The 27521-nt window shown below is 37.0% G+C and overlaps 1 protein-coding gene across 1 annotated transcript in view; it reads left to right on the plus strand.

Moving 5' to 3' along the window:
• Positions 1-27521, plus strand: part of LOC145671462 (endothelin-converting enzyme 1-like) — a 71677-nt gene that overhangs the window by 26597 nt on the left and 17559 nt on the right. Inside the window, exons 4-7 of the mRNA XM_081740653.1 lie at positions 3668-3870; positions 16092-16289; positions 18528-18641; positions 26927-27068. Of these exons, the coding sequence (XP_081596779.1) occupies positions 3668-3870; positions 16092-16289; positions 18528-18641; positions 26927-27068 (657 nt within the window). The remainder of the gene's footprint in view (positions 1-3667; positions 3871-16091; positions 16290-18527; positions 18642-26926; positions 27069-27521) is intronic.

The following is a 27521-nucleotide window of genomic DNA, read 5'->3' on the forward strand; positions in this document are numbered from 1 at the left end:
TTAATACAGTGAACCATCCTTTTGAATTACTGGTTTAGTGATGTATTTCGGGTATTTAAATTAACTATGTTGTAGGCCCTATTTTCAGTGGTCGAAGTGAGACGATATGCGGTGGTGTGCCATATCGCCTCTGGTTTTTCAGTATTGAGGACATACCGTCTCTGATTTTTCAGTAATCAAGATAATATTCAAATAGCCGGTATGTTGAGTCAAAATCATGATAACAAATACCGCCTCTGCTTTTTTCCACTTCGAACACTGCCTATTATATATACACCTACACACATGTTTCAATCCTAGTATACACAAATGTGTACATCCCATAGTTTGATATCTGCTGCTGATATCCAAATATGACACCTGTAAAGAAAATGGCAATTGTATTCCATATGTTATGTCATAAAGTATAATAGTGCAAAATAAAACAAAAATCGGCGAGTAAAAGAAAATAGGGCCGAAAGAGTTGATTTAACGTCTCTTTATAATAATATAGTTTATTTCTATCAGTAGCTTGCGTCCCTACTAGATTCCCACGCCCCAGGTTGGGAACCACTGATCTAAACAAAGCTGAAAATTTCAGTGGAGGTTGAGTGATACAACTGGAATGCTAAGCCCCTGAAGCCTCCGCTACAGGCTTGCTTTACAGTCGAATGATGTTAGCACTTAACATTCTGTACCTTGATGTGATGATTCTTTAGAAGTGCATTTGATCTATAATGCCTTTTATGTTTGCCATGGTCTAATAATAAGATATTTTCTTAATGTGTGAAAGAGCCAAAGAAAGAGTTGGTGCAAGAAGCTAGCAATAAGCTTATCATTTCACGCACAAATAAGTGAAATGCAAAAAGTTGAATTTAATTTTGTGAATAAAATTGTAAGAATTTTACATCTAGTTTGGTTTAATTTAAAATTTTGTTCAACATTCTTTTTTGAAGGAAACAGAAAATAATTTAGGGCGAATACTGCCCGCTCTAACCCCTCCCTAGCTAGGGAACTGAATACGATTCTAAATTAGCATCCTCGTAAGGGAAAATACATGGTATATTTAACATAAAGTAGTAATGACATGTTATTCTTAACCCTTCAGTGACCGAGGAGTTTAAATCGGCTCTTGACCGTACTGACGGAAGGGTATTTAAATTTTGTATCCTTAATTCACATTCTCCGAGCATCCTCTTTACGATGAAAAAGAAGACTCAGAAACAAATATGATTAGTAAGTTAAAAGTTATGCCATTTCAAACATTGAACTGAAAAGTCACTATACGATGTATTGTGTGAAGGAGGGAAGGTCGGAAGCATGTGGAAATAGGGAGCCACAATCACATAGATAGGTCAGAAGCATGTAAAGAAGAGAATGTCACTACCCGTAGATACTTGAAAGCATTTAAAGGAGACGTCACTACCACGTACGTGTGCAGAATCATGTTAAGAGGGGGAAGTCACTACTAATGAGTAGGTCAGAAGCATGTAAAGAAGGGAAGGTCATTACCACATAGGTGGGTCGGAAGCATGTGAAGAAACAAAGGTCATTAGCAAAATGGTAGGTAGGAAGCATAAAAACAAAGGACGTCATTACCACATATATAGGTCGGAAACATATAAAGAAAGGGAAATTACTACTGTGTAAGTAGGTCAGAAGCGTGTAAAGAGGGGGAGGTCACTGTGGGTCTTAATCAAAACCCCCACAGCCAAAACCCCCACACTCAAGAAATGTCAAAACGCCCACACGATCGGTCATAACTCCCACACAAATGGACAAAACAGCCACACATAGCAGCGATCATAATCCCCACATAAATGGACAAAACTCCCACACAAATGGTCAAAACTCCCACATGCAGAAATTGTCACAACTGCCACACAAATGGACAAAACCCCCACACAATCGGACAATTCCCCCACACTCTCGTGATTGCACGTCTGTGTTGCGGCTCTTTATGACGTCCACTTTAGTGTTTCTGTCATTAGAAAACAGTGCAAGAAGAATAGTTGCAACATCAGTTTAAGTGGAATAAAAAATGTTATTAAAAAGTACAAGGGTAAGACATGCAACCAGGAACATCTCAGAGTGTGGGAGATTTGTCCGATTGTGTGGGGGTTTTGTCCATTTGTGTGGCAGTTGTGACAATTTCTGCATGTGGGAGTTTTGTCCATTTGTGTGGAGGTTTTGTCCACTTATGTGGGGATTGTGACCGTTGCTATGTGTTGGAGTTTTGTCCATTTGTGTGGGAGTTATGACCGTTGTAGGTTATGACCGATTACCAGTTTGGGGTTTTGGCAGTGGGACTTATGACCGTTCGTGTATTTGGGAGATTTGTCCATTTGTGTGGGGGTTATGACCGTTTGTGTGGGCGTTTTGACATTTCTTGAGTGTGGGGGTTTTGGCTGTGGGAGTTTTGACCTGTTCCCGTCACGGCCACGTAAATAGGTAAGAAACATATGAAGAAGGGAAAGTCACCACAATGTACATTGGTCAGAAGTAAGTTAAAAGGGAAGGTTATTACCACGTAGGTGAGTCGGAAGCATGTGCAGAAATAAGTCATTACTAAGTAGGTAGGTAGGAAGCATATAAAGAAGGGAAGTCACTACCACATAGGTAGGTCGGAAGCATGTGAAGAAGGGGATGTTAAAGAACACGTAGTTAGATTGGAAATCTATGAAGTCAGGACATAACACTTCAAAAACAGACAATTAGATTCAGGATAATCAATTTTGAATTGGAACTCACGACTTCACGTTTGTGTAATGGTTTCTCTTTCTGCACTGAACTACCAGTTGTCGATTGTAGTTTTCGGATCAAAGTCCTTGATTGAAAGACCATTGATGCATATTGTCAGCAAATCATCCAGTGTGTCAGTCGCCAGTAAATTCCTGTAGGGAGTCAACTCTGTGGAGACTGCTGAAGCCTCTCTCACATGAAGCAGTACTCACAGATAAAACTACAAAATGTGACAGGTGGAAGCAAAATTGGGAACCTCATAAAGAAGTTTTCACTGTAAATCTTTTTCAGTGTCTGATTCAACGTCAATGAAGAAAATAAAAGTGTATATTCTACCCACTTTGTTAAGACAAGGTTTACTTTTTCACTGTATAAATCTGGTTGCAAGTACTTAAAAACACATTCCTTGTTTTCTCTCATTCAGTGACAATTATTTTCGTGCGAAACAGAAACTGTGCAGCCTTGTGAGCTTAGACAGAAACCATTTCTACTGAACACTGGTCGCCAGCTCTAAATTTCTAGTCGCCAATGGCGACCGAAAATTTTTTGCGTCCTGACGTAGATAAGTCGAAACCATGCTAAAGAAGAGGAGGTCACTGACACATAAGCAAGTCATCACTGATGGGCTGAACAATGCGTTGTTTTCCTTCTTCTGTACAAGTATAGTACTCTATTCACTACAAATTCAGTACACAATTTTGCGAAAGTGTAAATATCTTTATTACGTACTCTGAATAATCTGACATAAAAAGAATCAAATCAGATGCCTAAAAGGCCATTATGAGATGTATTTTTATTCCTTCCAAATTAGTATATAGACTTAAAGTAACTAGCTATACCTTATAGCTTATAACATTAGTCTTATAATGAAATAACGCAATAATAATAATAATAATAATATTAATATTAATAATAATAATAATAATAATAATTCTGTGAATTTCAGCTACGTTAGAGCAGAAAAGTTTGGCACCACTTGTACAGCTTATCAACCGTTTTGGAGGATGGCCAGTGTTAGACAGGTATTGGCAAGGGTCTTTTGCTTGGCAAGATCTTGCAGCTGATATGATCACACACTTCCATAGCTTTCCATTGCTCGTTGTTAGCGTTCGTCCCGATGATAAAGACACAAATCATAGTTCAATCACTGTAAGTTATATAATTTTGTAGTAACTATAACATTAAGTTAGTAATTGTTAATATTCAATATAACAACTATTTTATGAAACACAGTGACCTCGCTCCTTTGGCGTTGTAGACCCGGGCTCGATTTCCGGCGGGAGCTCATGTGGTTCGGATTCCACGTTAATCAACTGGTCCACGTCTCATATAGCCTCGCTGCTGAACGGGACGTTAAACTCAAAATTAACTTAATTAACAGTGACCTCACTGGACACTAGCAACTAACTATTATTTTAACATCAGTACAAATCATTAATTGCTAATGGAGTTGCTATTTTAGCTTATTTGAAATCAAATGTAACTTATTTGCATCACTAACCGTGGCCGGAAATTTAATAATCTCTTGTAATTTGTAATATAACTTTTCTCATTACTTGTAATATTTCACACAACACACGACACAATACTACACGGCATTAGATGTACTGCAGGAAGAAAGTGCCGCACGGTACTACGGGTAATACAAAAAAGGAACGCTATACTACAAATAATAGAGGAAAATAACATTATTACAAACTATTTTCCTCTACTGTTTGTAGTACGGAATTCCTTTTCTGTATCACCCGTAGTACTGTACGGCACTTTTTTCTTGCACTACATGTAGTGTCGTATAGTTTTTTTCTTGTGTTACTTGCAGCATTGTATTATCTGTCAGGAAAGTAAATGTACACCTATTTTTCGAGTCTGGCATTCCTGCGCTCCATCCGTGGAGAGTATGAGAATTAAATCAAATGTGTACTGAGGGGCAAAAACAAAAGTTTAATCTGAATAAGACATTGCAGAGGGGCACAAGCTATGAATACGAATAGTGCATAGTGTAAATAAAGGACGACACCGAAAGAGAAAGCCAGAAACAGCTGTTAAACTTAGAAAAAAGAGTAAAAATTGTCGAAGTGGGAACATAAAACACAAATACAACAAATACGCCGACAACTAAACGTTTACCACGCCGTGATCTTGGTGTAGTGGTTAAGATGCTGGCTTACAAATGCAAAGGACGCCAGTTCGAATCCCCGTTAAGGATGTTTTTTAAAAAGTTTTGTTAATAATACATACAGCTCATGAGAGATGGTAAAAGAGGTCGTATTTAGTCTTTCGTAGCAATTATTATTGGTAATGTTTAGTACTGATAATACTTTTTGTCTTTGCGTATTGCATTTATTCTTGTCTTCATTTCAAAAGAAAAGAATATCCGAACAAATGCCACCAAAATTCCTCATATTTTGAATGTAAACGCCATTTGTAATTAGTAAAGAATAAAAATTGAACGTTCCGATGTAGCTGCAAAAAGTAAAAAGAAAAACATGGAAGTAAACCATATTCATGGTTATTAAAAATACAATTTCTACATGCCTTACACCTCCCGACCACGTTTCTACGTTAGCAAGTAAGAGATTTGTATTTAGGTTAGGCTGGTCAATACGTTTTGCAAGGGGGCCCGGTTTAGCTCTGACGCACCATAGGTGCGAGAAGGGAGCAAAACACTTTTTCTCTCCCCTCTGTGTGTCAATTTATCTATCTACCTGTATATATATATAACGCTATTTGTGTATGCCATAACCACCCTAATTTTCAGCGGATTGAGACAAAACTTGGCACAAACATTAATTGTTGAAATATCTTGATGTGTTCGTTAACCAGAATAATCAGATGAAAATGTTCAAAATGGCGGCCCTTCAAACTCTTAAAAACTTCCAAGGAAACCAAATTTCGCCCATAAATAGGTATTCAGAAAGTTTGAATAACTTTTCCTCTTTTACTGAAATATTTGTGTGCAGAGACTTATTGAAATATTGGACCCGATTAATCGCCTAAAGAAGGTCCACGCCCTTTCGCTACGGTCAGGCTTTTTTTTTTGCAGGAGGGGTTATTTTCGTATCGGAACAAGATGATTGTTAGTGATGATATGAAATTACACATTGAAACCGAAGTAACTTGTGAAACGTGTTATTTGAAAGAATAATATAATAAATGTGCTTTCCTCTAACACAGAGAACTGTAAATCATGTATTTCGAGTTCGGGAGCGTGAATGGCGAGAAGTGTTATTTGATTTGTATTTTAGTAACACATTGCAATGTAAATAAAGGTACGCAACATTAGTGGTAAGTAAAACAACAACAACAATAATAATAATAATAATAATAATAATAATAATAATAATAATAATAATAATAATAATAATAATAATAATAATAATAATAATAATAATAATAATAGGTGTTGTTTGTGGCAAGGCAATATCTTCTTCAACCGTAATGATTGTAACGCCATATCTCCCTTACAAACAAAATATTAGCAATTTATATCGAGAGAACGGGAAACTGTTGAGTGATGGGAGCAACGTTGGACAGTATGCACTCATAGTACTCAGAAAAATAATCGATTTCAATGCAAAATGAATGAAGAGTCATTGTCATGGGTAGTCATGGAGCCACGGCAGAGCCCTCTTTAGGCAAAATGTCAATAACTTATATCGAGAGAACAGGAGGTGATAGTGGGATGGGACCAACGTTGGACACCGTGGACCCATAAGGCGCATAGAAAAAATTAGCGGGGCGGGCGCCAGCCAGCCTTACTTATTTCCACATAATAATATAAAATTATATTGTCGAAATACACACACGAGTTAGCTACTAATCTTTCATATTATTATTATTATTATTATTATTATTATTATTATTATTATTATTATCGACAGCGTCTTTTCATTACGTGAGCATGTTTGACATGAAACCAAAGAGAAGATCCATCATTCGTAGAAAGAATAAGAGTAGCCAGTTACTTTAACTGTGAACGACAGCGAAAAATACGAAAAGAGTGACTACCTGTAGCGAAAACAAACAATACTTTCTCTCAAATGGATAAAAAATCAAGCCAAGATAGATTCGAACTCGCATGGACGGCGCGAAAAGCCAGTGCTTTGTCCACTTTTTTTAACTGACTCACCAAACGTGTTTCAGTAACTTACTTATTGCTGATTTTACTTGCTTTACTCGTTTAACTTGCTTTTTCTAATAACTTATAACGACAGGGACACGAACAAGGAAACATCGAGGACAGTTAAAAATCATCGATGCTCTCCCGCTGGAAATCGAACCCGGGACACCATACACCAAAGCGCACGTGCTAGCCACTAGACCAGCGGGAGGGCACCGCTCACTCTCTGTGACGTTAGGGATTACGACCACTGTATTGCCAGCTATCACTTCTGTGGGTTGTATACTATGATCACATGTTTCTTCTTTGCTGGAAGAGTTAAACCTACATTCTATGTAATATATGAGGTATTTAGACCTACATGCTCTTCATATAAAGTAATAAAAGGGTCATGCTGGGAATAAGAAAAATAACTTTCCTTGAACAAGACGGAAACTATTGACATCAGAAATATTTATCTACGAGGAATGCGCAGTAGTATATTTCAGAATAGTTACTGTTTAGTTCAGTAAACGAAGAAAGGGGTATAAAAAAGCAAATATGTCGCGTCAACGAGATCGACCAGAGTTGACAGAGCCGGAAGCAGATGTGTAGTAATACAACAACTTGGTTAAATTGATAATTGGTTCTTTATTCTGTAGTAGAATGTATCACAACTTTACGGGAGAGCAGAGAAAGACTTACTAACGCTATCGTATAGTAAGCTTTAGTAACACGATCATATAGACACAAATGGGTGTAACTGTGAGTACTACAACTTGGATTTAACGAAAGCCGTTTAGATATTCAGTGGTTTGCAGGGTTGTATAAGACACAAAAAGATAAGACACAATACAATCCTTCATACCTCAGCTTCCAGTAGCTAGATACATGCAATTTCTCGTTAGATACTGAAACTGCTGTCGGATTTTAATACATGACGTATTGCAGGATACAAAATGCTTTGCATTACTTGTTTGTTTGTAGACAGCTACTAGCTTAGTGTTCTGAAAGCTTGTGTATAAACTAGGGATAGCCAATTTCGGAATTATTACTTTCCGGACTCCCGAAAGTAAAACCGGACTGGAATTCGGAAAATTCCGATTTTGGAATAATTCCGGAATTCGGAAAAATCCGGAATTTAGAAATTTCTGATTTCGTTAACATTCCGGAATTCGGAACAATCCGGATTTTTTCGAAATCTGGAGTTTCTCTCAATTCCGGAATTTTCTAAATTCCGGATTCTTCCCGAGTTCCGGAATTCTTCTGAATTAGGGAGTTAAACTGAATTCCATAATTTTCCAAAATCCGGGAAGTGAAAGTTCCGCTTCCGAAAAATGAATTTATTTTGGTTAATATGAATCGTGGCGGAAATAAGTCTTTGACCAGGTAATGGCGACTGCTTTGAAAGAAATTGGGAGTATGAGAATTCAATCTGTCATATTTGTAGTTTCGTGTGGAGAAAAAAAACTTGTGAACCAACGGTTTAAGAAAAACTCAAGTTATTAATGTAAACTTTGCCGACTTCATAAAAGAAATAGGAAAGACATTTTGAATCGAAGAAATATAACATACAAGTTTGCAAGCGGAGACAATGAAACCTAACATAACCAGACTAAAGACGAATCGTTTACCGCGTAGCAATCATGGTTCAGTGGTCAAGGTGCTTGTGCGAATGCACGTTGCAATTATTATTTTTTTTACTTTAGGATTTTTGATGGCGATTGATCAGCGATAAAATACGTTTTATTATATTCAGATATTTGAATACTCGGATGTTTCAATACTTGAACTATCAAATCTTCAGGAATAATAAGAAACTAATAATAATAATTATTATCACGTAGAAGATTAAAAGCTAGAAGCTAATTATCGCTCAGGTCATACCATTACAAGCAGAAACGTGAAATTTGGAAAGAATATTTCGGTTTGGTTTAATGTTGCTCACGAGAAGAGGAATTTCTTATCTTGTTTCTAAAACAAATCAAATAACATGAGAATTAACATTTTACATTCGGAACAGGTCAAGGCTAACTCAAAATTTTCGTCTCTCTTTGGAGATGAGAATCGAGACGAGACGAAAAGTATCGTAAACATTTCCCGTCTTGTCTCGATTCTCGAAATAGTGTATGTCCAATTTTTAAGTAACAATTGCTCTTTAGGCTGAATCTCATAGGCTATTTCGTTACATTATATTTCAGAGCTCATTGAATTATGCTCTGTGTAGGTATTTTTGTAGCAAAGCTTTTATATTTACCTCTGCATGTCCTAAAAATTAGTTTATTATATGCCTTACTGTTGCGTGATATTCAGTTATATTTATTACAGTTATTTTCCTCGTACAGTAGAATACTTCCTCCATGAAACTTTAATGGAACGTTCTAGTTTAAAATGTTGCTAGTTGCAGAGGTGTGTCTTGAAGGTACGGAACCCTTTCCATGAAATCTCTACTTTTAAGTTTTGCCAAATTTCAGGGCAAGTTAAATTTTTTATTATAATAATAATAATAATAATAATAATAATAATAATAATAATAATAATAATAATAATTATTATTATTATTATTATTATTATTATTGTTATATCAACACCGTGTATAATCTTTAAAAGATATGCGGTTTGTATCTGAATAGTAAAAGCTAATTGACTGTCGATCTCGGTCGTCGAGAAGTCTTCAGGAGGGAAGGATATCGGTCACGTTCTGGATTTGAGTTCCGAAGGGGCAAGTATTCGGGCTCGAGCCAAAAATTGTTAAAAGTTATAGGCTTCAGCCAAACATGTTCAAAACAGCTGCGACCGGGTTGAGGCCTCTCAACGGCTCGAGCGGCTCGGTTTACAGCTCATTCACTATCGAACCGAACCGAGAAGTGAGCCGAGCCAACAGCACACCTAACCGATCCGATTTGAGCCATCGGCTTAGTTGAGCTGAGTCAAAACGTGCCGATGGACTAGTTTCAACTTAGCTGGCTCGAACTGGTTCACATGAGCCGAGTAGGTGACCCATCCCAACCGAGAAAGCTCGAGCCATCGGCTCAATTGAGCTGAGTCGATGGCTCGTTCCAACTGAGCCGGCTCAGGTCATCGGCTGAATTGGGCCGAGCCGACGGCTCATCCCAACCGAGCTGACTCGAGCTGTTCGCTTACTTGATACGAGCCGAGCTGGTTGATATCACTACCCGAGTTGGTCTTCTGCTTGGGCTCAATAATTCGTCCGTGCAGGCCTCAGCCTTGATTTTAAGAACTACAGTATATACTTATATTGGTGATTACATTTGAGGCTGTCTCGTAATAATAAAAAAAAACTCTTGTCTTCTCGTTATCTAGACGAGACGAGATACACTAAAATTGCCCCACGAGATGCACTAAAATTACGAGACGAGACGCACCCCTGTCGTGAGCAACACTAAAAGTATTCCACATTACTGCTTACATTTCTCATGGCTTTCGCTTTCCAGTCTAATCAGGCCATTATTTCAAAACGAGTTAAAACGAGCTGAACGAGCGAGCGAGCCATTATCAAACTCGACTCAACTCGAAACTCGACCTCGAAAACAGCGACTTTGCTCGGGACTCAATTCAAGAAAATTACCTTTGACTCGACTCGAATTGAACTCGAATCGAGTCGAATTTTGGCTCGACTTCTGCTCATCCCTATTCGTATTTGTATTTTATGCTTCCACTTCAACAATTTCTATTCTTTTTTCTCCGTTTACCTGCTGTTTCTGGATTTCTCTTTCGGTGTCGTCCTTTATTTACATCATGCACTATTCTTATTCCCAGCTTGTGATCCGCTTCAATGTCTTATTCAGTTTATGCTTTTCTCCTTACCTTGACTACTCATGTGATTGATTTAATTCCCACTTTCCGCGCAGGACCGATGAAAATTTTTATTATTATTATTATTATTATTATTATTATTATTATTATTATTATTATTATTATTATTATTATTATTATGTTTATACTATTGAACTTCCACGGCGAAATTACTGTATAATACGATATCATTTCTGTAATTTTACTCCATTGTATGTTATTTAGTTTATTAATGGGCACTAAATTGTCTCCAGATCAACGAATTAATGAACTACGGCATGCACTTTGGTGGAAATATTATTACAGGAACATTATTGGTTCGATCGATTCGTTATTATATTATTCTTTCAAATAACACGTTTCACAAGTTACTTCACTTTCAATGTGTAATTTCATATCATCACTAACAATCATCTTGTTCCGATAGAAAAATATCCCCCTCCTGCAAAAAAAAAAAAAAAAAAAAAAAGCCTGACCGTAGCGAAAGGGCGTGGACCTTCTTTAGGCGATTAATCGGGTCCAATATTTCAATAAGTCCCTGCACACAAATATTTCAGTAAAAGAGGAAAAGTTATTCAAACTTTCTGAATACCTATTTTTGGGCGAAATTTGGTTTCCTTGGAAGTTTTTAAGAGTTTGAAGGGCCGCCATTTTGAACATTTTCATCTGATTATTCTGGTTAACGAACACATCAAGATATTTCAACAATTAATGTTTCTGCCAAGTTTCGTCTCAATCCGCTGAAAATTAGGGTGGTTATGGCATACACAAATAGCGTTCTATATATATACAGATAGATAGATAAATAGACACATAGAGGGAGAGAGAAAAAGTGTTTTGCTCCCTTCTCGCACCTATGGTGCGTAAGAGCTAAACCGTATTGCAAAACGTATACCCCTTGCAAAACGTATTGACCAGCCTAACCTAAACACAAACCTCTTACTTGTTAACGTAGAAAGGTGGTTGGGAGGTGTAAGGCATGTAGAAATTGTATTTTTAATAACCATGAATATGGTCCACTTCCATGTTTTTCTTTTTACTTTTTGCAGCTACATCAGAACGTTCAATTTTTATTCTTTACTAATTGCAAATGGCGTTTACATTCAAAATATGAGGAATTTTGGTGGCATTTGTTCGGATATTCTTTTCTTTCGAAATGAAAACAAGAATAAATGCAATACGCAAAGACAAAAAGTATTATCAGTACTAAACATTACCAATAATAATTGCTACGAAAGACTAAATACGTCCTCTTTTACCATCTCTCATGAGCTGTATGTATTATTAACAAAATGTTTTAACAAATTCTTTGACGGTGACTCGAACTGGCGTCCTTTGCATTTGTAAGCCAGCATCTTAACCACTACACCAAGATCACGACGTGGTAAACGTTTAGTTGTATGGCGTATTTGTTGTATTTGTGTTTTATGTTCCCACTTCGACAATTTTTACTCTTTTTTCTAAGTTTAACAGCTGTTTCTGGCTTTCTCTTTCGGTGTCGTCCTTTATTTACACTATGCACTATTCGTATTCACAGCTTGTGCCCCTCTGTAATGTCTTATTCAGATTAAACTTTTGTTTTTGCCCCTCAGTACACATTTGATTTAATTCTCATACTCTCCACGGATGGAGCGCAGGAATGCCAAACTCGAAAAATAGGTGTAGATATACTTTCCTGACAGATAATACAACGCTTTTTCCTGCACTCTTTGAAGTACCTTACGCATCTTTTTCCTGCAATTCTTGTAGTACAGTATAGTTTTTTCTTGCACTATTTGCAATATCGCACAATCATTACCAATATTCTTTCCTATATTACTTGAGATCCTTATATTTTTCTTTTTTATATTATTTGTAGCACCGTACGGGGGGCTTTTCCCCCGCAATATTTTTAGTACCTCTTTTCCTGTACTTTTTGTGTACAATACAGTGTTTCGTCCATGCTGTTTGTTTTCTGCACTATGTTTTTTCCGGCACTAGTTGTTTTACCATCAGACTTTTCTTTCCTGCATCAATTGTAGTACCGCACATCGATTTTTCCTGCATTACCCATACTGAGCCCGTAGCTAAGAATGACCAAAGAAGCCCTCTGCAACCACCTCCTGCGTCTTTGAAACTTTCAACTCTTTACTTAGGTAAATATATTCTCAAAAAATAATCAGTCAAGAATTTAAGGTGGACTCAACCCTCCGCTCAAAATATTTCGGAACCCCTTTCTTAGTGTTCTGACTACAAGCCTGATTCTCGTACAGAACTTTCCTGAATTACTTAAAGTACTTTCTGTTGAATTACTTTTTTGTGTACTACTTGCAGTACCAGTGTCACACTGGTTGATTAGTTTCAAGTTTCAGCACCGAAGCTATATGGCACTTATAGCTTCAACCTGGATCCAAATAATATCAGCCCCTACTAGAATCGAACATGTATCTTTCGCGGCAAATAACAGAGTACACAATGGAGTCCATAAGCTCCCAGACTAGACCATTGGAAGAAACACAAGAAGATTTGTATCATTTTCTTAAGCTTGTTTATTGAAAATAAGCTTCGCTTGATGCAATACACTGGTGCTCATGTACTTCCAACTGCTTCTTAGCGCTGGAAAACTTTTCTGTGGAAATCCTGATCAGCTGGAACGATCACAACTTGCTGAATCTCCTCGATGGTATCGAATTTTTTGCCCTTTAGTTGCAACTTTCTCTTGAGAAACAGAAAGTAATTGGGTAGAGACACGTTTGGAGAGTAAGGGGATCATGCAAGGGTATGATTTGTTTTTGAGCCAGAAACTATTTAGTCTTTGTTGCCAAATGAGATTAGACGTTATCGTGGTGGAGGAAGAAAATCCCGAGTGTGGTGCAAGGCAGAACGAATTCGATGAATGCGCGTAATTAGGCGATTTGGAACATCTTTAAATTACTCCTTATTTACAGCGCAACTTTCTTGCAACTCCTTGGCTGTGTAGAAACACAATCAACATTGTCTTCACACGTCATTTTTGAAAACGCAGTTTCTTCGGCTTTAAAAATTTTCGCCGACCTATTACGAACTCTGACGTTTAGTTTCGGTATCATAGATAAAAGCAATTCTTTTCACCTTTGATGACTTTACCCAGGAAATTTTTGTCATTATCAATCATGCTCAGCAGGTCTCGGCATGCATCTACTAACTCGCCCATTTATTCTCGTGTCAGTGCATGCGAAGAAATCTTGCGCGCATTTTCGGTTTTCTCGTTTTCGGTTAAAACCATAGTTTTCGGTACATTGAGTGTATCTGCTATTAATCAAGTCATAGCTTTTCGCTTCTTTGACCATTTTGGTGACGTCAGCGATGTTGTCATTGGTTCGGATTGTTGTGGGTCGACCACTGCACTCGTCGTCCTTCAGAGACTCCCAACCTCATTGAAACCGTCTGCCCAGAACCGTATCCAGGGGGGTCTAGGGGGGCCACCCCCCTAAAATTTTCACGGTAGGCTTGCAAATGAACTATAATATGGTGATGAACTATAATATAATTGGATCGGGCCCCCCTAACTTCAGCCGCCCCTCCTATGTATTTGGGCTACGACAGACGCTGGCTACGGGCCTGCGTCTGCCCCACTCAAAAACTGTTGTTGAGCTTAATGCTGCACCACCATAAGTTTTCTGAATCATTTCAGCTTGTCAGTTGCAGATGTATTGGCTTTACAGCAGAATTTCATGGCCTCTGCCTGTTTTTCTCGCCTTTCTACTCTATATTACACTTTGACACAGACAAACAACAGAGGTGTGAATCAAACGTCTTGTCTTCTAAAATACTATAACTACATTAACATAAATTTGCACTCCTTTTAAGTATGTTTGGTACTACGTATTTCAGTCGTTGTTCAGCAAATAGCCATGCTATGAAAGACGCTAAAAAGAAACCAGTCTGAGAACTTATAGAACACCCTGTATAGTACTCTTTCGACTACTGGCATCGAACAATAACATGTAACAATTTTAGTGTTGCTAATATCTAAAAAAAGTCCCTAACAATAGTAATTACTCTTATTTTTTAAGACAGTAAAGAGGATCACACGAAACATTTATGAGTGAGTGGGAAACGGATAGCCACCGTTACTCTTAAAGATATTAACGGATGTTAACGGATTGACTTCATTAAGGAATTTGACTGAGATAAACTATTGCAAAAAGAGAACAGATTTATTTTTTTTAAAAAAGAAATTGCTTTCCTTCAAGAATTATCGTGTAAAGGAAGGGGCAGACGTAAGCAACCGTTTCATGTAAAGAGGTTAACGGATTCATTATGAACGAACTTGGTAGCGATAATTGCTTTAGCTATCAATTGCAGAAATCATACCAACATCACAACATTTTAAAGTTTCACTTGCGTGATCCTAAGATATAAAAAATATTTATTAGAGAATTAACCAACAACCTATAATATTTAATTGAATCTCAGGGGAAAAAATAACTTACTAGGGAAGTACTAGAAGTGGTACGCGGGGATCTGCACGTGTTATATATCGTTGGGTAGATCACACCGAGTACACCTCACATGTGAAATATCTCGCTTGAATGGAGCCTGCAGAGAGCGTGGCGACCATTTGAAAATCAGAACAAGGCACGATCCGAAACGCCAGAAAAAAGGACAAAATAAGAAGCTATGATGTAATTGTTTTGGGACATGGTATATTTAGGTTTAATAGGTAGCTGAATTCGAATGTGACATCAAATGTTTACAAATCAAAATGACGGATCCAACATGGCGGACACAAATTACAAAAAAAAAAAAAAAAACTATGAATCTGAAATTGGGCATATAGAGACATTCGACATCGCTATGTATGAATCTAATACCAAAATTGTAAAATTCAAAATGGAGGATCCAATATGGCTGACAATATGCAAAACACTGCTATGGAACTGAAACTGGTTGGTAGAGATTTTCATGGTCGTGGAATAAGAATCCAATTTTAAAAGTGCAAAATGCAATATGACAGATCCAATATAACGAATAAAAAGTACAACAATACAGAATGGACATGTGTATCGACACGAGCCTGGACTCCGTCTCGATCTCGTGTCGATTTGGAAAAGCACACCTCGGTCTCGAATTGGAGACAAGACCGAGACTAGTGTCGATGTCGGTAAAATCCCTACTCATGATAGTGAATATTTGTCATACATATGGCTTACAAGTGTACACAGCATAATGTGAAACCGGAAAGACAGTTATGGAAGCTTAACGATGTTTCAAACTCCAACGCGCACTTTTCACTATCATTCTTCGGATCTTCAGATGATATCTGCAAATAATCGTAACGTACCCTACAGGCGCCACTCAAGCGAGATGTTACAGATATGAGGTGTACTCGATGCTACCTTTCCAAGGATACAGGAACATATGCAGATCCCCGCGTACCACTTCTAGTATCTCCCTAGTTAGAGAATCTTGATAATTTATTGGATTGTTTCAGCTTGACCAGCCCAGCACGCCGATGCCACGCTCTATAATGGTGGACCCAGAACTATACTTAGACAAACACGAAGCTTATTTCTCATGGATTGCGAAAACACTAATGGAACTCAGAAATTTCATCGGATCAGAAACAACAGACGATGAATTATTCGCAGATGTGCGAAATTTAATCAATTTTGAAGTTGCAGTTGCCAAGGTATATTAATTTCCTATTTTAAAAAAATATCAGTGTAATGCTAATTTCTAATAGTACACAATCAAGTTAAGAGATGTCGCTACATGCTTACTTTCCTTATGCCAATAGATGCCGATAGCGTACAGGCAATTTATAGATTTAAAACTTCTACGACTTTTTTTATTTAAAACTTAAACTCTAGATTGTTCTAATTCAATTATTTCAAAATAGGACAAGTGCTATAACCGTATTTACATTTCAGCATTAATATATATGTATTTCTGTGTAACATATAGTAACGAATCAATTCAAACTTAAAATATGATCGTATGCCACGACCCCAATAAACGTCTAACAACACAAGCCGAGGAAACCACGAGCTAGCGATAGTAACAGCCCAAAAACATCAGATACTAGCACAAACACAGCGTCAAAAACACTACATATGGAAGGCATGGGCTCGCGACCGACACTTCTAAAACGAAAAACCCGCCAGAAATACTGAAACTGAAGCTTAAAATATGTAGTTTTCAATTTAATTATTTGAAAATGAACAATGATTCTCAGCATGAACTTCCTTTCCTGTTTAATATCAGGACGTAAAGCATTAGAGCTTGTAATTCAGTATGATGTTAGCTTATAGTGTACAGAAAATCAAAGGCTTAGTCAAAACAACTACTTTTATCCTCATGGGATAATTTCTGTTGTTGCTTCATGTTTTGGACAACATGACAGCATTCACAATTGGGGAATCGAAAGCTTGCACAACATATTTGACACGCCTATATTGCACGTTAAAGTCTATTATTATTGCAAGATTTATCTCGATTAGATATTTTGGGATATATTTCTTTTGGTTTTGTTCTAGAAAATATAACTCAAAATTTGACGGTTCGCACCTCATGAACCAAAAGTGTGCACAACATAATATTTCATACGCTTATATAACAGGTCAATGTGAGCCACTATGCCAATCACGTCTCGTTGTTACATTTTTCTTTTCTTGTATGTGAGTCAAAAATTTTATCACCAATAATAATGAGTGATGCAGAAAAGTCCTCAATTGCGCTTAGCACCGCCTGTTCATGAAGGAAGTTCTTCCCTCCCAAAAAAGTGATCGAAATGAATGGAAAAGGTGGTAGTTGGTTGGAGAGACGTCTAGATTATACGGTGGATGAGAAAGGGCTTCATACTGTAACGTCATGGAGAGTTTGCACCGGCTTTTGAGTGACACATTTCCGTACCTTGTCGTTCAACATGAGGATTCTATGCCTATTGACACTTGTTGGGTGCTTGAGGACAAGTGTCCGTTATATTTCGTGAAATTTCAGTGAGGGTTTTGCCTAGAAAGACAGATAGAGACCTCACTCTAGATCACCATAGTAGTAACAACTTCTTCTGGTAATTTTGGAAACCCTCGTAGATGGTCATTACGATCCAACGACTGTTCTAACCGTTTAAGATTGTTGTAAAACATTAATTTTTCCATAAAAACTGATTATTTGACGCAAAAGACTTTCCCAGTCATTCCTTACACATCTCTGGACGACTATCCTTGTTGGCCCAGAAGTTGCAACTTTTTCACCTTACCAATTGCTAGAAGTCACCAGAAGGTAATGGTATGAATATGCCTAACTCGTCTGCGATTGAAAGAACTCTTTTAAAGGGCTATCATCCATATTGTATTTGAGGAACTCATTACAACATGGCTGTTGGCCAGTAGTCGAGTGGCTCATTTTTCAATGTACTACCTGAACGAAATGTCAACAACCAACGGTTATCGGGCATTCTTTTACTACTATTGGCCCAAATACACTATTGATGTTCGTCGCAGGTGGATGTGCAGAATGTCTCAGTTTTTATTTCACAAACGAAAATTGTTGGCAATTGTGTGTTCTCCGAGGCGCACTTTAGCACCATCTTGTTCAACAACACACTCTCTCTGACTAACTGGGTACCGCAGCCTGTTCTCTGAATATATACAGGTTTTCTGATCTTGGTTCATTCATTGATTGCGTTACAGGAGGTGGTTTCTCACTATACGTAAAATCGGAAATTCCGATCGTATTATTTACAATATGCAATCAGAAGTCAAATCAACTTGGATCCTTTGTCATTCATTTGTATTTTTCTGGTGATTAACAACAATAATACAGTTAAGAGAGTTACCCCTTCCCCTTTATGTTGCTATTATACCATTATATATATGATAAACATTATTAATACATATATAACAAATTATATTTGTACTTTTCACAGTTGACATCACAACTAGAAGAACGAAGAGATAATTATAAGATGTACAACCCCTTGACATTGATTGAGCTTCAAGTGATGACAGATAGCATTCATACATACAACTACTATCCAAAGGTAATAATAATAATAATAATAATAATAATAATAATAATAATAATAATAATAATAATAATAATAATAATAATAATAATAGTTGTTGTTGTAGTAATCTAAATGCAAATATATACTAGATGTGAACTATTGACAATTTTAAAATACCTATTCTACGAATATCAACCAGCTAATGTATACATTGTCCATTGTTTCGAGAACAGACGTTGTTCTCAACTTCAGTGTAAGTGTAAAGGCTCCTGACAATCGAAATCGGATCGGAAAATGTAGGTATTGCCCGAAGGAGCAGGAACGTGGCCAACCCAAAAATGTAGGGGGGACCTGGAAAAAGTTATGGGGGGCCCTATCCAAACATATTATAGTTCATCACCATATTATATTCATTTGCAAGCCTACTATAAAAATTTTAGCCTGGGGAATGGACGGTTAGCACACTGTGTTATCCATCCCATTATCATTTTTTGTGTGATATTACGATTTTATAAGATCGGTCGGTAGATAAAATTGTTTTCAGCATCAAGCAAGTCCGAAAGACTCAGAAAAAACAGGTTGGAAAATGGCAGAAGAATCTGCGAAGTTCTTTATCTTACTAAGCTCTGGTGCGCATGAAGCTTCCGCAAAACTGAAGATGCAGGAAAGGACTCCTTCACTTTCCAGAGGGTAAGCCCATCTGATCATTTTAGATATAAAATTAACCTGATTTGGTGTAAATACACTACATTTGTAGTTTCTGATGATTTATGTGCTAGTTTGTTCTACTTACTGAGCATTTTGAGCGTTGTGCTTTTCCGAATGATGAGATTTAATGGTTAAGATCTGTAAGTCTGAATTAAGGCTTTTAGTGGTATTGAATGTTTCAGTATTTGTTTCGCAATGGACTTTAAGACCTTATGTATAAAAGCTTGTTTTACGGCACTTGTGGTTGTAATAATAATTAAGAAAACTACTCATTGCATAATCTCTTGTTTGGGCGTTAAAATTGCTGAGTTAATGGCCTCCTTGATTTCCACTGAATTTACATAAGCTGAATGGCTTAGTTTTGAATCTGGTTCAGTTCTTCCAGTTGGCAGATCTCATTGCCTTCTGATTGGTTGGTTTAGCTGTATAGTGAGAAAGTGCTATTCTGTTCTTTGTAAGGGTCAAATTTTCTGGCTACCACTGTTTAGTTATAATAATATTTGGAACTCACTTTGTAAAATCAGAACAATGTGTCTTTTTGGGCATATATTATTACCAGTTTGATGTCCTACTGTCCCGCAAGTAGCGAAGACGTTAGGGTTCACTGGTCTTGAATATGACATATCAAGTGCACTACCACATCTAAAACACGTTTTGGAATTTATGCAAAAAGAGCTAGAATGACCATACTTGAAACAACTCCAGCAAGAAGATGGTCTGGCCTGGCTATTGATCTTGATGTTTAAACTTATAAGTTTCGATTTAGGATATACACTCCATCCTTGATGATTATGATTGGGGAAAAAGTTCGCCCTTCGAATGTGGCTTTGACCCTAAGTCATTAGCCCGGATACCTTTCTCCAGGTAAGTTGTCCAGTCAGTGTCATCCGGAGATTGACTCTGCTCGATAGATGCGGTTGTTTTCTGATTAGGGAAATTCATGTAGGACTACGTTGATAGCCGTCTTCGCTAAAGATAGAGCCCGTGACACACATTGTAACGTACCGGTTTACCGGTAGCGATTACATTATATTAATACCGGTATGCATATATTAAAACTCGTTACATGTTTGATGGCTCCCGTATTGTGCATTTGTGTCATTTTATTTTATTATTGTTACGTTCGTGTGTTTGTGTTAGTTCCATAGGTTAGTTGCTGTTAGGTCGGTTTGGCACACCTTGGCAAACCTTTGCTTTCTCTGATATTTCGTAATTATATAGATTTAGGCTATTATTCTATATCTGAGCACATGTTTGACTTGTAAAACCTATATTGTTAGGCGGAATATAATTATGTATAAATAAATTAACCGGTGTCACAATGTGCATTGTGCTGACGAAGAACTACATTACGATAATACAAATATAATTACGATAATAATAATGAAACATTACCAGTACATTTCAAAATCATATTAAATTGTTGAATAGAAGAAGGGGGATTTGTATTACACACTTTATTAATTTGAAAATGGTATTATTGTTACTCACCAAGAGTTTCAATTCAATATTCTTGTATTTTTATACGTAATTATCAATAGGGCATTAGGCCTATCGTTAGGCCTAATAATAATGACAATTCAGTGAAGCTTTAGTGAAGTTTTCTGCTGGGTACTACCAAACTCAACTGATTAATAATATTAGAAGTATTAGGATTATATTTATAAACAGTAAAATCGCTAATTTGGGAGAAAGCAAACATAATTCTAATGATAGTTGTTGATATATTGATTTTTCTAAATTAATGCAATTAACAATAGTGTGAATTAATAATTATACATAAAATAGGCAATGCACGAGTAGTTAGGTATAGAAGAAGAAGAAGAAGAAAGCAAAAGACCAGCAGGAAAGGGGGTGAGAGAACTCGATGTCGAAAATTTAGTATATTATGAAATTATTGGATTGGTGCCATCAACCTAGAAAAAAAAGTGATTTGGGAATAACCTTAATAGTTTCTTTCGGTTGCCGAGTTCTCACAAAATTTTTATTTAACATTTTCTGACCTCCACCCCCGCTGGTCATTAATGTTTGCAAACCGCCATGACGGAAGCAAACCCATAAACTCAGTTTAAGAAGACGGGTGACACCCGAGATTCCCGGCTTTTGGAGAAGGGAAAGTGGGCTGTTATCGGGCTCCTTAAGACTGTAAGTAATTGTACCTGGCTTCCAGGTAACCTGATTTTTCTCATTTTTAACAACCACATCTTTATGGAGATAAAAGTTCGTCTTCTAAGATGGCGTCGGTGACGTAGGAGTGTATTGTGGAATTCAACAGTTTGAAAATTTTTTAATAAAAACTAATAACTCTTGGAAATAATCTTGCTAAAAATGATCAATATAAGTACTATGAATAGCTAAATTTCATTTGCGTTACGCATCTCACTTATCTGCCATAAATGTCTCCGCGTTACTATTAATTTTTACAGTCAATTCAAAATTTTGCATGATAGAATGAATCTTAAGTTGGAATGCATTTAAATATAAGCGAATTTACCCTTAGTGCGTATTCGGTACATGTTCTTAGTTACTGTAAACTCACGGTATGATTAGCTTAGCTCCGGAATATTTTATGAAGGTTGATTTCACCTTGTGGCTCTTAGATTTATATGACTGACAAACTAATGAATTGATCCACTACATTAGTATGAATTTTCTTGCATGTTGTAAAAAAGAAAAAGTAAATAAATAAAACAATAACGTTCCATATTAGTATTGAGAATATCCTGTCACGTACTTACGTTTCTTATCATCAATCATACCATATGTACATAATTCGCTGTCCATTATATTTTTTTCTTTCTTTTCCTTTCTTTTCTTTGTAGTGCATAAATAAAATATTTAATGTGTTGTCCGAGGGCGGGTTAAATGCTTAAGCCATATCTGATATACGCTACAGTTTTAGAACTCAGTTGGAGTTATACAGTAGCAACACAGATTGGAGGACATTGTAGAATATGAGTGACAGTTAGATAATTATGTCTTCAGAAATGGAACGTTCAGTTTTTTTTTCATAGATAATTAAAAAGGGGATGGATCAGTATTTGGTAGATTTTTTTTTTTTGTCTGTAAAATTAGTCATGATACGAATTTAGTCGAAGAGCAGTTATTGTAAATTTCCGTAGTTGGCTACTCAAGATCAATCCTTGTATGATATATTGTAACTAATGTACCGATTCGCTGAAACTGTTTTGTGATTATCAAATATATCAATTGAAGTATCGATATGCAACTTTATGAAACTGTTATGAGATACAATTGTCTTAAGTTATTAATCAAACTGGATTTTTTTTTTTCAAACTTGTCTCCGTTTTGTAATGATAAACCGACCTAAAATAATAAAATTGTTATCCTAACTTGAGCTTATGATTTCGAATAAACTAATTTATTAAATAGCAATGTGAACAGTGATACATATAGAGGTTGTAATAATACGGAATCTTACTGCTGGTTTACTGCTTAAGCAAGAACCTAAATGTCATTTTTTTTTTCTAGAAACGAGTCAGTGCGTTATTTCGTTGGAACAAAGCAGTATTACAGAACTTAGTTTTTTTTCTTTTTTTTTTCTTTATTACCTATTCAAAATTTGTAAATTATCATAGTGTATAATATTTAGAAATACTCATCACTCTGTTTTATTGGATGTAAAGAACCTTTAACGAAGTGGTAACCCAATTTAGGAATTTTGATTTATTTTCGAGATTTTCTCATTCCTGGAAAAGAGCGTATTACAACATACTCTTCCCGAAAGATGCTTAGAGTACTAACCGTATGGAGGAGAAGCATGTAGACAGATGGTTGATGTTTCACTCTCTAAGTAGCATAGGCTTTCACTATGGGTGCCAGTAGGTGTAGATTTTCCGTTTCAGGTTGCTGCCCTCTTCTATTGTAGCAATGATTTTTTTTAAAAAAAAGGTTGTTCCAATACCCTAACACCTAGAGACAATTTCTCTGTCTGTTCCCTTCATACTGACACTGAAGATGGAAGCAACGCCTGCTCTCGAAACGCTTGGCAACATGCATATTCCCTGGTTATCCCAAAAACACCTATTTGCATTATGACATCAAGAAAGTTTCGGTTTCTAGGTACTATTTCATGATTATCAAGAGATGATCAGTGGAGAACATTATTTAATTACATTTACCAGGCCCGTAGCCAGCTCAAAAATTTAGGAGGGGCCCGGTCGAAGTTAGGGGGGGGGGCGACCCAATCATATTATACTTCATCACCATATTATAGTTCATTTGCAAGCCTATCGTGAAACTTTTATTGGGGCCAGCCAAAGTTTAGGGGGCCCACCCCTAGCCCCCGTGGATACGGGCCTGACACTTACGTCAGTGGAGTGAAGTTTGTTAACCCGTTAACAATCAAAATATACAGCAGATCAAGACAACCAGCCTAGACATAAATTAATGAATAACCAGGCCCGTATTAGCTTCTAGGCGGAGTAGGCTGGAACATAGGGCAGAATGAATCTTAGGGGTGATATACAAAGTTACCTTCAACTGCCTTATATATTACAGAATAAATTAATTTATCATGCTAGAAGTATCCCACGTGGGCGTTTCTGTATTATTAATTATAATATGATTTTCTCTTCACAATTGATCCTGTCGTATTCAACAATGAGATTTTGCTTATCCACAACTGAATTCTGAAACCATTATCGATGATAATTTGGTTGCTGTAATATCTATATATAAACGCAAAAAACTGTACTTTTTGGAGGGTGACCAAATTTATATAGGTCACCTAGGGTATAGCCTAGGGTGACCAAATTTGGAAAATCTGATCACTTGACACTTGAAGACGTGACACTTGGCAAACTGGCATTATTGGACAATCCATTAATGTGTAATCATTGTTATATTTATATTCATGCCAGTACGGAAGAAGTCTTTAGCTTTATAAAATAATATAATTTTCCAAAATTACCACCTATTTCCTTAATATTCACAGACATCTGTTCAGAAAGTATGAAACTATTTCACAAAATTTTAAATTATTTCCAAACAGAGACTTAATTATGGAGTTTACGAACAAGTAAAAATTATACTACGCAACGAGCCAAAACGGGATGTTTGTTCATAAAAAGAGGAACATTTTTCGCCCTCTTTGCATTTTCCTCGGGAGACTGGGCGACCTTGTGAAGAAAGGAACAATCCCGTTAGAAACTGGACATTGGGTCACTCTAGTATAGTCAAGGGCGCCAGAGTGTGTTAATTCAGCCCTATTGTGAACAAAATAAATCTGCAGGAGTTGGTCTTAATCTTCTAACCATCACATACGCATTGATTCAAAGATAAGTTTTTAAAGAGGGAGAAAATTAAACTCGTTGTTCGTTATGAATATTGAACGGGCAGTCAATCAACACTAACAACAAATTTATTAAAATTGATTGGAATGTTTGTTACTAAAAATGAATCGAATTTCACTTTGAATGACACACATCCTAAAAAACTTTACCTTGCAAACAATCACCTTAAATTTATATCTACTATGTTTAGGAACACAGAAAAGGAGAGAGAAATGGCATTGGCCATTACGGAAGATAGCGTTGTTACTCTATTGAAGAAACGGGATAATCATATATGAAATCCTGTCCTTTTCATGGAGCTTTCCTCTCTGTTTTATCAGCGACTAGTTGGAAGTATTTTACGCTGTATTGAACACCAATCAATTACCCAAACAAAATAAACATATTTCTAATATGGTAAAATCAAATGTTTTTACGTCAGCGTGCACAAACAAAATATACAGGGTGTAACATTAATGCATGTTCAAAAGCAGCGGCGCAAATCTGTCTTCAACATTGGGGGGACGGGTAAGATCGTTCCCATACACACACATTACATATATATATATATATATATATATATATATATATATATATATATATATATATATATATATAGAGAGAGAGAGAGAGAGAGAGAGAGAGAGAGAGAGGGGGGTAAAAGTGCGGGGGAACGGGAAGGGACGCCGTCCGCCCACTTTCAGAAAATATATGTGCCGTCCCCCCACTGTCTAAAATAATTACAATTGGCAAAGATAGGCCCGGGTACCTTTTCAGATCCACTTTCACCCCTGGATATATATATATAAAAGCGATGTTCAAAATAGATATGATATTGAAAAACAATGTTGTGAAGGATCACGGGAGCGAGATGTCTTCAACATTGGGAGACGGGCAGATTTGAGGCTTATTCTGGAGGGACATCAATTTCATCTCACTTTCCTTTGTGGCAATCGGACACAAATCATCACTTTCTCCACAGAAAAACACATGTCAAATCGGATTATTGGGGGGAACAGTCCCCCCTAGTTTCAAGATTGGAGGGGACATGTTCCCCTCATCCCCCCGGGATTTGCGCCAAAAGTGACCACAAGTGACAAGATGATTGCGGACATCCAAATAAGTAAAAATGTTGCTATAAACATGGGTCCAATGCCGCTTCGTTTCCGAGATACAGGGTGTTCAAATGTCGGGTCCCTCCAATGGCTCACTATGGGAAAGTGAATGGAAACGTTCAATATTACAGTAATAATGCAATCAAGTGGAATTATACCTGCGCAAATACATTTACACTAACATGGAGAATGAAACTAATCAACATTTGAAGTTATTCTGTTGTCAGCGTTGCCAACCTGGTACAAAATGTTATGTTTTCAAATAGTACTAGGCGTCCACACGAAGTGGGCAACATTGTTACTCAATAACATTACTTCGTGGCCTTTAACATTTAATTACTTTGTGACTTCATACGTAAGTTATTCTGATGTGCATTCATTTGTAACGACACAATAACGCTTTCATGCAAGAGTTTTGATCTATGAATCGTTGTTTCCTATTGTGGGCCGTTAATTGCCTTCACATTTGGACGGCTTGTCTTTCGAAAACGAAGCGCAATCTCTCCATATTTTGGAACATTTTGATGTCAGCAAACATATGCTAACGTATGGACGTCTAGTGCTATTTGAAAACGTAACATTTTGTACCAGCTTGGCGACACTGACAAGCCAATAACCTGTTGATCAGTTTCGTTCTCTATGTTAGTATAAATGTATTTGCACTGGCACAATTCCACTTGATTGTATTATTCCTGCAATATTGAACATTTCCATTCACTTTCCCATAGTGAGCCATTAGAGGGAGAATGCGTGGTGTCTCAGTGGTAAAGCGTTCACCTCCGGTGCTTGGGGTCCTTGGTTCGATCCCAGCTCGCGCCGTGTGTACTTTATGGTGGACCGTGCTCGTGGGTTTTCTCGGGGTTCTCCCGTTTCCTTCCACTTTCTTCATTCCACCATTTCATTCATTTCTCATCATCACCGTCTCCATTAGCCTAGCCGGCATAACCGTGGGACGTAAAACTCAAAGATTTCATTTCATTTTCATTTCCATTGGAGGGACTCAGCATTTGAACACTCTGTACCTCGGAAACGAAGCGGCATCGGACCCATGTTTATAGGAACATTTTTACTTATTTGGATGTCCGCAATCTCCTCGTCACTTTTGGACATGCATTAATGTTACTAATAATTTGAGACGTAATTTAAGCTCTTGTTTTTGTTCTTAATTTACACCTTACTGTAAGTTCTCTTCTTTCTCCAGATTCGATGGAAGCGGTTTCTCCGAAGAATATTTGAATCCTATGGTATCTCTATAAAGGATAACGAAATGATTGTTGTAAGAGAAGTTAACTACGTCACAGATTTGATTAGTCTTTTGGATAAAGTTCCGATTAGGACGATAGGTAAGTGCCATCACAAGTATCCAGAGCCGGATTTAGGGGGGGGTGCAAAGGTGCAGATGCACTCCTCCTTCGTTGTAACTGTACACTACCTAATGTGAGAAGCTAGCAGTGAAAATAGCAACACTTTCCGAAAATTGCTGCTGTCATGTTTCCGTTTGGGTTTAAAACAAAATGAAGTTTTGCAAAATCGATAGTTTAAGTTAATTTTCTAAACATTGAAAGAAAAGGGCTCACCGAGAACAGACACTTAGCATTACCAGGATATTTCCTCATTCGCACTACAGATGCCTAATGGCATTTTAAAAATTCCAATCCAATTCAAATGTACTGGTAGTTATTGGTGCGCCCCCGCCTCAGAAAATCCTAGATCCGACCCTACAAGTATCGAAGCTTCATATTAACCCTTTCTAATGATACAAAACAGGAGTATTTTCTGATTCTGTGGTTGCGTAA

The sequence above is a fragment of the Thermobia domestica genome, chromosome 15, assembly GCF_964235325.1.
Source record: "Thermobia domestica chromosome 15, izTheDome1.hap1.1, whole genome shotgun sequence".
In the NCBI taxonomy this organism is placed as follows: Eukaryota; Metazoa; Arthropoda; class Insecta; order Zygentoma; family Lepismatidae; genus Thermobia; species Thermobia domestica.